Source organism: Blastomyces dermatitidis (genome assembly GCF_000003525.1).
Source record: "Blastomyces dermatitidis ER-3 genomic scaffold supercont1.2, whole genome shotgun sequence".
NCBI classification, from domain to species: Eukaryota; Fungi; Ascomycota; class Eurotiomycetes; order Onygenales; family Ajellomycetaceae; genus Blastomyces; species Blastomyces dermatitidis.
In genome coordinates this window covers 3,298,266-3,310,930 of record NW_025544775.1, presented here as the reverse complement: position 1 = coordinate 3,310,930, position 12,665 = coordinate 3,298,266, and the positions used below count along the sequence as shown (strand labels likewise).

The 12,665-nt window shown below is 35.3% G+C and overlaps 1 protein-coding gene across 1 annotated transcript; it reads left to right on the top strand.

The window, feature by feature from the left end:
• Window positions 1-9,485: 9,485 nt before the first annotated feature.
• BDCG_01764 (uncharacterized protein) lies at window positions 9,486-9,668 on the top strand (the record flags this gene model as incomplete). The annotated part of the gene is made up of 1 exon (XM_045417297.1): window positions 9,486-9,668. The coding sequence occupies one exon, from the start codon at window positions 9,486-9,488 to the stop codon at window positions 9,666-9,668; it is 183 nt and encodes a 60-aa protein (XP_045274155.1).
• Window positions 9,669-12,665: the final 2,997 nt, after the last annotated feature.

Genomic DNA, 12,665 nt, shown 5'->3' with positions numbered 1-12,665 from the left:
GCACTATCTAATATATCTATTTCATACAAAAGATAGAGCTATTTATAGTAAAATATATGTGCAATTCAAGAGAGCTAGTATAAGTAAGTATTAGATGAGTATTATAGTAAGCTGATAATAATGAGAAATATTATAGTAATATGATATTAATGATGTTCAGTAGTATATAACCTCTTTTTTCTGACACACTCTCTTCAGTGAATGTAACATGTAAAAGAAAGTGTAATTGAAGCTGTAAAAAAAAGAGTGTAGATAAATCTATAGTAAAAAGTATGTAGATAAATCTGTAGAGATTATATTAAGATAGATTATTTATTCTACTTATATCTCAATAATATCTGATATATTAACTAGGTCTAGTATCTTGATAAATTCTGTATATTTCTGATATAACAGAGTCTTAGTAAGATTATTCACTGTTATCTGAGCTGTGAATACTTAATCAACTATAATTATGTGATTCAAAGGTTGCTTAAGCCAGCGTACGATTACAGGCGTACGCCGGCTTCTTATATATTGAATCTCGTACGCTAAATTAATTAGCGGCCGCTAGGGCCCCTTTACATTTGTACGCGTATGCTAGTAGTTCGGAAGCGGCCGCGTTATTATCCGACGGTCATATGTTCTTCCGAACCACATCCTCCCCCACCAGATTCGGTCACGCCCACGTGACCATATCGTACGCTCTAGCTTCATGCGGATTAGCTCGCCACTAGCGTTTCACGATCATGTGGCCTATCCCTGATCCAGCTAGCATCCTGTGTACACCCTCACAAAGAAACTTTCACTATATTACATCACTCATTCACTAACTTTTCCCATTCTTCAATCATCTTCTTCATCATCATCATCATCAAATGCCACTATTTCATTCAAGATTCCTGCCTCTTCTTCTGTTCAACTCTTTCCATCTGTTCATCTATCACATTGTACGCGTTTCTGACAATGGCCCTCTGTTTCCACAACAAGCATCATCATAGTGCTCATATCAGACAGTTCATTAGCAGTAAGTGTAACACATTGTGAAACATAGTCAGAACTTGTTTATCTTCTAATAATTGCCAGAACATACTATCATGAATAGCACACCTTCTTCATCTTCTTATACACTCTCTTCATCTTCTTATACACTCTTGACTGTTCCTCTCTCAGCGGGTTTCTGATTGTGTTTTCTGGCATGATTTGTGTGAACACAGATACTGATATATTTGTTTTTATTCATGTAGAATCTTCACATGTTGACAGATCTGTATTCACTGATGATAGTGAACTCAATATTAAATCATTGATTGAGAACTTGAAGAATGTGATAATGAAGGAATTGTCTGTATCATATGTGATCAGATCTTTCATATCTCTCTCTGCTCTCTCTGTTTCTTTCTTCACTGCTTTCTCTCAATCTTCTACACCTGTCTCTGTGTCTGATTCTCCCACTCTCACTATCTCTGTTCCTGTGACTCTCACTTCTACTACTTCTGGTTTTACTGTCTCTGCTTTTGTTATCAGCTCTTCTCATTTCAAGAAGATGTTGTATAGGCTTAATAAATCACATCTTTCAGTGTGTACACTCTCACTCTTCTTACTGACTCTCAGAACAATTTATTGTATAAAGACTGTGTATAATACAACTATCTGAAGCTTGATCACAGACACTGATTATTACATTCATTTTAAATATTCATGATGAGATAATTATTTATTCATATCAGAGAATCACTTCTCTCTTCAACAGTATTAAGATTATAAGTCTTTTTCTTTTCATCTTTTCAATCTGATGCTGATTTTCCTGTTCTTAGAAGAAATCATTATGAGTTTTACTGTGCACAAAGTCATGATATTCACAGATATCAAGAAACTTTTTACAACTGTAAAGTTCAACATCATGAGAATATTCACTCTGATGAATTTCTTCAGAATGATAGATCTGTATCAGCCTATTCTCTGATGTCTATCATTCAACTTTGTGATGCAGGCAAAAGATATTCATGTTTTCAGAAACAGAAATGTGAATGTCATACTCTTTTACACTCATGAGTGTGAGGCTTGTATGCCTTGTCTGAGATATCATTATGAGAATGAGCTGTTTACACACTGTGTTCTGCTTCCTGCATTCTCTCATGTCTCTCTCTCTCTTTCTGAGGAGTCTTATGTGTGTTGTAATTGTATATACAACTCTAAGACCAGTAGGTGTTCATTTGATAACTGTTTTCATCTCTGATTTTGCAATTTTCATATACTAACAATAGTTCTTAGTTGCTCTGGCATCAGAGACCATTCTGATTGAAGATGATAATATCACTGAGACTATTCTCTTCTGCTCTCAAGCTTCTCTCATCACTTTCTCTTCCTTCTCTGTAGAGAAGGTTGTGCACATATCAGATTATAAGCATTCAGCTCTGAGTGACTTCTGCTATCATTTGTTCAGTTCTGCACCTTCTTCTTCTTCTGTTTCTTTCACCTCTGTCCTTTCTGCCCTGGCTCCTGGTCCTGCAGGTTCTGCGCTCTTCTTCAATTTCTCTACACATACATGTGCGCATTTCTATATTGGCATTCCAGTCAATCTTGTGATAAATGACATTAATGTCATACACAGAGTGATAGAGGAATCAGAGATATGCACAGCATTGTTGCAAGAGCAGCTTGCAGCTCTCAAATTCCTCACAGATCTCAAGTTTTGAGATTTCCTTTGTTTTTGATGTTTTTCAGATGGCGTGGCATTGGAAATAGATTAAATATGTGATGTATGAAAATGAATGAGATGTGTATGATAACATTTGTCTTTTGCAGCTGACTCTTACAGTTGATGACTAATTCATTATCTCTTTTCTTACACTTTTTCTCTATCTGCTAGTCACTACTCTTACACAATCTCTATATAATACAGTGTTCAGTGACTAGGTTCAGCAGCTTTCAACTTTTTGTGATTCTGTCTCACATATTATACTGTCTCTCTTCACCCACTCAGATCACTACAGTGAACAGCTCATTGAAACTGACCTCATCTGATCTCTGAGCATTCTCAGAGATTGAGATGACTTGGTCCCACATATTCATGAATGTTTCAGATAGTTCATCCTCTGTAGTCTCTGCAATTGAACTGATATAAACAGTTGAATTCAACTCTGAATTCCTTTTTCTTCTGTGATCTGACTCACATGCAAGTCTGCTGCTTTGAGATCACTCTTTGCTGTATTACACTCACTGTCTGTGATGTGTTATTGTATGACTGGCTACAGTCTCATCACTTATTGAAGTGTAACATTCATCTGATTTCTTCATTTCTTCTCATTCTTTCCTTATAATTGTGAAAAGATCAGAATAAGTGAGATTATCTGATTTATAAGTGTCTATGATTTCTCTTACTTCATGAGGCTTTTCAATTGTAAGTCTCTTCTTTTTCAACACTGATGATAGTGCTGTGAATAATCATAATCTACTCAGGTCTTGAATCTTTGCTTTCACAAGTTGTGAATCATTGATTAAGTTGTGTAAGATCTGTTCCTCTGATTCTTTCAATATGTACATTTTCAGAGAATGTGATTTGAGTATTTTATATGACTCAAACCATCTAGATTGAAACTTCTCAGAACTCTCATTGTATACAAGAACTCACATTCTCATCTTGAGACTTGATTTCTTAACAAGTGAGTCTCATATTCTTTTCAATTGAATTGCTCAGTTCAGGAGTAACTCATTAGCTTTTATGCATGCATGGCTGATCTCTTTCAATCTTGATTCTATGTCTGTGACTGTTGTGTTCATGACTGCTGCATCTGTAACTGCTGTTTCCTCTCTCATCTTTTCTGAAGCATTCTCCGGGATGCGCGGATGCAATTCATACAACAGGTAGAATGATGAACACTTAATGACTGCATGCTGCTGGATTCGCGTGGCTAATAGTGCCTGCTCAAGATATTCATCTCATAATCTTGTAGGCTTGCTCACTAGATATTTCATCAGCATGTTGCTCAAGATTTCATTCAAGCATTTCATCTTCTCATTCATCTGTGAGTGATATGGCATTGTTCTATGATGTCTTATCTGTAACTGGCTCATGAAATGCCTCATCACTTCTTCTACAAGGTTCACATCATTATCAGTTAGAATCTCACGCGGCATTTCATAGTTGACATAGATCTCATCATATAGGAACTTTGCTATCATCTTCTCTGTTGCCTCTGAAACTGCTTTTGTGACTGGCTAGTCAGTACTGTAGTCAATAGCAGTGATTATTCATCAATTTCCATTTGGTGTTTGTGGCAATATGTCTATGAGGTCCACCTCTCATCATTTGAACAGTTGTATCATACACTTCATCTGATGTTGTGCTTCTTTGTGTTCTAACCCTTTCTTAGATCCTTTTGTGACCTGGCAATTCGGGCACTTGTGAGCATACACCTGAATGTCCTCAGCCATGCTTGATCAGTACACTCTTGATTTGAGTACACTCATGAGTTCAGAGCTTTCTAAGTGACTGAATTCTTTGTGCATGTGAGTTATTAAGTTGTGTTGAAATGAAGATTCTAGATAGAGAGCTTCTGTGTATTCTAGATCACAGTAAAGCATAATGTTGTTTTTCAATTTCCTCAGCTTGAAGTTCAGAAGCATCTCTTCTACTACTTTCACAAGACACTTGTCATCTGACACCTTGTCATTCTTCAAGTAAGAGATCATGATATTCACTCATTCTGATTTCTTGCATTTTCTCAGTGTGTTTAACATGAACATCTCTTGTGCCTGGTTCACAGAACTCTCACTCATGAAATTGAGTCTGTGACTGATTATGTCAGGCATCACTGCATTCAATTCTTTTCAGTATTTAATATGAAGATTATATGCTTGAAACTCTGAGATTCAATATACTAAGCATTTGGAAGGTTTTGTCATTAATTATAGATAGATGAGACTTTCATGATCTGTGATCATCATTGTTATATGCTCATTGTTAATATATCTATTCCACAATGCCAGTGTGTGCTTGATTGCTAGCAATTTCTTTTCATACACTGAGTAATTGAGCTTGGCGCCTGATAGTTTCCTACCATTGTACACCACCAGATGCAGCTTGCTGTTCTTACTCATCTGTAGAAGAGTGTCTCTGATAGCTCATTTAGATGCATCTGTCTCAATGTAGAAAGGTTTATTACAATCTGATTGAATAAGCACTGAGAATGTTGTTACACATTTTCTCAGTGTGAGAAAAGCCTCTTCACACATGGCATTTCAGATGATTGAATGAAACTTCTTCTTTCACAGATTTGCATTCATTTCTCTTAAGAGATCTGAGAGTGATGCAGATATTTGTGTGAAATCCTTGATGAATCTGCAGTAATATGAGATCAACTCAAGAAACTGTTATACATGATATACATTTCTCAGCTGTGATCAATTCACTATAACATTCAATTTCTCCAGAATGAGGTGTATACAGTCATCATTCATTACATGTCTCACAAACTCCAACTCTTTCATTTCAAACACACACTTGATTGATTTGATATAGAGCTTATACTCTGCCAGAGTTATAAGCATTTCATCAAGATACTTCAGATGTTTGTTATATGAGTTTGAAAAGACTAGAATGTCATCAAGATATACAAGACATAAGAATTCATTCTGTTTATGAAGAATTGTATTCATCATCATTTGAAAGATGATGAGTGCATTTGTCAGACTGAATAACATTGCTAGGAATTCGAACTTTCTTCATTGTGTATTAAATGCAGTTCACAGAACTGATAGTTTGTCTACACAGATCTGCCAGTATTCTGAGAGAAGATTGATCTTTGATAGATATCAGATATTTCTGACCATATTCAACTATTGTTGAATCTGTGGCAGTGAATATTCATTCTTGATTATAAGCTTATTGAGTGCTTGATAATTAATACACATCTGTCACTCTTCATTCATCTTTTTCATGAATAGGACTGAAAAGTCTCACACACTTAATGAGAATTGTATGAGATCACATTCTAGAAGATCAGTGATCTGATGCTTCTGTTCTTCAAGATGTGTTTGTGACAGAGGGTATGCATTCTGATTGACTGGTTTTGTATCCCCTGTGTCAATCTCATGTACAAATCCTTGTTCTGGCAGCAATTTCAGTGAAAGGTCTGTTCAGAAGACCTTTTTATACTTCTTCAGAAGCTCCTTCATATGCTTATCCTTCTGTATATTCTTTATCTTGATTTCCTTCACTTCTGAGTCCTGTATGACATACAGAATGCTTTTGAATGAGGTCTTGCAAATCATTCTCTTTGCTTGTTGATGTGTAAGCAGATTTAACCCTTCTATACCAGGGATGTGAAATGTCCTTCTCATATCAGTTAATAGGATTGTATGAACCATTTTCTTCCTATCAGTCAACTGCATATGGCATGTATGTCATTGAATCTGCAGATTGAACCTTTGAAACCAATTGAGTCTGAGAATAAGATTATATTCCACATTCTGCAGCTCTCACACTCAAATATAGCAAGATCATTCTCTGAAGTGCAAGGGAACTCTTACTCTTGCAGATGATATCAAATATTAATTATCAGATAATCTTATGCATCAGGGATTCTTCACTCAGTGAACCTCTTTCAATCTTCAGATTATATGATCATTAATATATTGTATAAAAGCTTCTGTGTCTGCTAACACTTTTGCAGCCATCTCTCAATTCTTACTCAAGTGCTCTCTATACATTAACATTTCAGGCCTCAAGGCATTGAGGTGAGTGTTCACTTTATCATCCTCACCTGCACCTTATTCAGGAGCCTGCTTCTTCTTTGCATTTGCAGAATTCAGAGAATCATCTAATACAGACATCTCTTTCACTTTGAAGGTTTTTCATAGAATATCAGTGAGTGTCTCTGAGCTCACTGATTCTGCTAGTTTTTTGACTCTCTTACTTCTCTTAACTGTGCACACTGAGTGCAATCTTTTGCATCATGATTTTAGCATCTGCAGTTGAAGCAAGCTCAATACTTGTGACATCAAGGTTTTCACCCAGGGAATCCCTTTTTCAGGGGATTCAGTGCTTTAGCAATAGCATTCAGATCTAGATTCATTGTGTCTGAGTGTGTGACTTGTGTCATAGAAGTCTGATTATCTGTTCTCTGCTGAGGCATACTTAATTGCAGTATTTTCTGTTGCAATTGACTTGCTTATTCCTGTATGATGAGAATGTTGTATGCTTTCTTCACTGTGCCTGACTGTGAGATTAAGCATTTTCATTTCACTCTCAACTCAGGTGTAAGATCATGAATGAAGATCTGTAAACAGAAAGATGTTGAAAGCTCTTCATTCAATGTGAGATAGTGTAAGCTGAAGTGTGTGAAGTATGATATAAGATCACTTACTTATCTACACTCAGTGAAGTGTTCATAACACTTATCTCATATATTCACTTTCTCAAAGTTATGCAAGATTCACTTGGAAAACTCATTCCATGTTCATGGAAATGAATATTACTCCAGGTCTGTGAGGTTCATCTTTTCATCAGTCATTTATAATGACTTCGCTTTTCCGCGTAGAAACACAGCAGATCTTAAGACTTGTTGAAATTCTGTTAACTGTCTGTCTGTGAGTTCATATTTGATCTGATAATATGATTGCATCTGACTTAGCCAGCTGATTGCAGCATCATTTTTTCAGTTATTATTAAAGCTTGATGACTCTGACAGATCTCCTGACTTAATATATTTCATGCTCAGATTCTCATCCTGCACAGCAGTCTCTGATGATGTGTACACTTCTGAAGAGATTGTGAATGATCATGATGAGATCTTCAGGTTCAGTGTAGTTGCCTGTCTGTGTAAATGTTTAATCTTCTGCTCTAGGCCTAAGATCTGGTTTTCTCTATTCTTATTGATGATGATGATTGCATCAGTGAAGCTCTTCATAGTGAATGCTTGATCTGCAGTGAATGTCAATTGTTGTTTGATCTCTGTCTCAGCCTGTCACTGCATATGCAAGGCCTTGATCTCATTTAGAATCCTTGTATATGTACAGAGCTTTGATTCTGGTTCAGTGGTCTCAGCTGCTTTTCTTACTGCTTTGAGTAAACCCTCTGAGAGGTTCTGTATACCTTCCAGTTCAGATAGCAGAGAAGGGTGTTGTTTGTATCAGCTAGGAGAGATATTCATTTCAGTGATTTCTCATTGATCATACAATGTCTATCATTATCACTGTATCATTATATCACTATATCATTATATTGCTATATCACTCTGTTATCATTGTATGACTCTGGTGGTGGCCATCTCTCTCTTTTATCTCTTTGAGTGGAGAGCGGTCTCCTTTGAATCTGGTTCACTGCTCTCATCCCTTTTCTCACACCTCATCTGTTTGTATACATGGCATTCGCCTGAGTGTGAAGTTTTTCCTCAACAAGTGAAGCAGCATCAATCAGATGCTCTTCCACTCATCACTCTTCATACACTATCTTTTGAGATGTTCTAGGACCACACTGGCATGATAACTACAAATCACTTCATAGACAGAATTATCATGCCCTGGAGGAGCCTGCACTCCTCACCAGTTTTTAGACATGCTATCAGATGTGATTCAAAGGTTGCTTAAGCCAGCATACGATTACAGGTGTATGCTGGCTTCTTATATATTGAATCTTATACACTAAATTAATTAGCGGCTGCTAGGGCCCCTTTACATTCGTACGCGTACGCTAGTAGTTCGGAAGCGGCCGCGTTATTATCCGACGGTCGTACGTTCTTCCGAACCACAATTATAAGAGGCCTATACTGAATAGATTGATATTATATTAATAGGTCTTATTTAACAAAGATAAAAATATTAGAGAAGAAAAGAAAGAGAAAGTGTGAGAATCAGTGATTGAGATGAATATTTATATATGTATGTGATAATGTACGCGGTGAAGCTTCAGAGTGAAAGAATATACACACATTTTGTCAGGTCACGTGATCTGGCTTACTAATCCTTCCATCATATAACTTTTCACAAGCTAGCAATCTTTCAATCACACAAGCTTTACACCTTCCACAGGTTATGAGACCTGTTTTGCATAAAAATCACTGCTAATTCGGGATTTCTTGTCAATATAATCTATTTGAACTACTGCTTCATTCAATACACTCATCAGGAGTTAAAATCATCTTATTCTATCAGTATTGATGTGTTTGAGATCTTGATGATCAATAATACTACTGCTTGCTTAAAAAAGAGGCTTGCAGAAAATGCATCACATTTGCAAAAAAGCAAGAAAAAGAGAACAATATTGACAAGAATTCAATAAATGAATATTGAGAATTCAATAAACGAATATCAAGATGGCGGATTCAATACAATCCCGCTCACATACATGTTCATGATCTCACATTCTTTTCACTGAATCAGTTGAAGTTGATGATAATTCTTCACACTTACACTCTGCCAGTGAACATCCTTCTAGAGCCTTTGAAAGCTTCATTGTCAAAACACTCTCTTGATTCGAAGCTGGTTTGAATACAGCTTCTGACATGGTCAGGCCAGTCTCTCAATCTACTCAACAGCTTGATGAAGCTGGTTCTCTTGATGAGAATATTGAACACTCAGATGTCTACTGTTCAGGCGGGGCAATATCAGACCAACAGATGAAACATCTCAAGATGACATTTGAGATAGAGAAGAAGAGATGTAGAGTTCTAGAACTCGAACTATAACTGGAAAAACTCTGTTAACAGAGATTCTCTACAGATTGATCACAGAATGTTAACAATCATTCTGTCATCATCTCAACAGCTACAACAGCTACAATACACAACCTGAAGGTTCTACTCAATGCAGTCTGCAAAGCAGCTGTGGTGATTTCTTCAGTGACATCAGGCCTACTGACTGCAGTTTATAAAGAGACTGCAGTGATTCCTGATTCATCAATTGATAATCTATTCATTGATGAGGAAATTCAACCTGAGTGTTCATTATTTCTTATACTCACTAATAATTGGTGAATTGACTATGATATCTCCGCGAGAATATCTACTCTTTTAGTGCAGAATACACTGAACTTCTCAGAACTCACAGTTGAATCTGATGACTCTTCAACATCTACAAGAGATATCATTATAGTGAGGGAATCAACAGTGAGGGAATCTTCAGTGAGGGACAGTCTTGAAGACCTACTCACTGATTTCAAGATCACTGCACTTCTGATTCTGAAAAACCTCACGCGCGCCAAAGCTTTCATGGAATGAAAGTATTATTACAAGGCCTGTGTTAAAGAGGTCAACTGTTTAAAATATACATGTTGAAAAGAGAATATAAAGAAGATAGAGAGATAGAGGGATAAAAAATGATGTATATTATGACTGGTTTTTCATTACTTCACATTTTCCAGTCATTTTTTATACCTGTACTTGATTTAAAGGCGAATTTTGTATATAGCATCGTGTATAGTTACTCTGGTGAGTGAGGGTGTCAGGTCACGTGATCTGGCTTACTAATCCTTTCATCATATAACTTTTCACAAGCTAGCAATCTTTCAATCACACAAGCTTTACACCTTCCACACATTTATAGTGACTGGGAATTAATGATTGAGAATGACTGAGAATTGAAGTGTATGCATTTGAGAATGAAGTAATTGAAATCTGTGAAGTGTAATGAAATAGTCTATATAATTGATTGAGTGCAGCTCATCATATTAACTCTCTCTTTTCAGAAGCAGTTTTCATTAATCAAGAACTGCTGTTTTAAATAATATGAAACTCAGAGTTCAGATCAGTTAATTATAACTAACTCATTTCATAAGATATTATTAACTGTGACTGTGTGATCTCTTATTGAAAATATCTTCAATCTCTTACTCAAGCTCATTATCTTCTTCTATAATCTCTGAGAATTGTCAGTTGAAAGTCAGTTAAGAAGAGAACAGATCAGTGATAATGTAATAAAGCAAGCTTGTATAAAATATATTATAAATCTCTGATGATGTGTTAAGATAATAGTTGTAACTATCTAGAACTTCTATTACTCTATATCTGATGTAATGATAATCTAGTGTATGAGATGAACATGTGATTTGTATATTCTTAAGATTCAATCATATCAGATCTTCTATCTTATATTATTCAGTGAGATCTCAGTGAACATTGATTTAATTCTCTTGATCTTGTTTTATAACTGCTATGAAGACTTCTGCTTAATTGCAGGCATCTCAGAGCTTTATTACTATATTATCAGCAATCTGAATTGAACTGTAGAGATTCAGTGTGAACTGTGTAATCTCTAGAAGATTCAACACTTTCATGTAATAACTATATATAAAGAAGAATGAGCTTATGTCTGTTGAAACAATATCTTATTCATTGATAGTAACCTCTGTGTAGACTGACCGCTGGAACTATGAATTTCACATTTAATCTCATTTAGTCTAATCTCATACATTTCTTGATGTGAATCTCACTGAGACTGACTATTAAAAAAACATGTAAAGTGACTATATATCAGATCTTACAATGAAACCATGACTTGAAAAACATAAGAAAGTGATTTCATTTGATTTCATTTAGTTTCATTCTTGGCATAAAGTTACTATTTTTAGACATTTTAAGGTTTTTTTAGACTATTTTTAATTTTTTAAAAAGTAACACTTTTTGATAATACTCAAATGAGATTTAAAGTCATTTAAAGTAATAAAAATAATTTAAATTGAGAAGTGAAAATCATGATCTCATTTGAAAAATGTGATAAGAGTAGACAGTAAGTCTCACTGAGACAGTATAAGACTACTATCTAATGTTAAAACTGTGTAATGAGATCAGTTGAATTGGTAATGAGACTATCAAAAAATCTGATCCTAGTCTCAGACACGGTCACACGGTCAGTCTACCTCTGTGTGTAGAAGCAGATCATATCAATCATCTTGTGAATAATTGCAGAACTTACAGAGATAGTTTTTTACAGTCTGAATTGTCTGCTCTAATGCATCATCAGTCTCAGAGTAATAGACAGTTGACAGACAGTGTGTAATCTTGAGAACTTGACAGATTCTTGTTCAGAGAGTGCTTATAAATTAACAGCTCTGATCTGATACTATTAATCTCAGCAATTCATGCATTTGATAGAATAGGCTCTGTAGAAAAGCTTTGATAACTTGTTCAGTATTTATCTTATTATAAGGTTTCAATATTATATCTTTGCTCAATTAATTCATAATGATCAGAATGTTTCTATAACTCTTACTTCTAGAGAAATCAATAGTGAAGTCAATTATCACATCTTATCAGATTCTATCAGAGACATTGAGTGATTTCAGCAGATCTTTTCTACAGTTCTTTTATAAGATAATAAAAGAACAATGATTGCAGTTTCTGATAAAGTGTCTGATACTGTTTAATATCTCAGATCAGTAGAACTCTCAGAAGATTATTCTATACAGTTATTCATAATCTGAATAATCAGTTATAAGTGAATCATGCATCTTTTGTATTATCTGAGTGTGTAAGAGTTCAGAGTGAGAGACTCAGTGTTGTTTATGAAATCATAGAGTGTTATTGTCATTGATTGAACATTCTGAGATATTGATTCTTATATGTAGTTCTGGGGAAAATCAGAGTACTTCTTAATATACTGCTTTGATAAGTGTTTGAAGAAGTTCATCAGTTTAAGCTGTTGTATGTTATAATTTATTTAGTGTAGATCTGAAGAATGTTCTGACT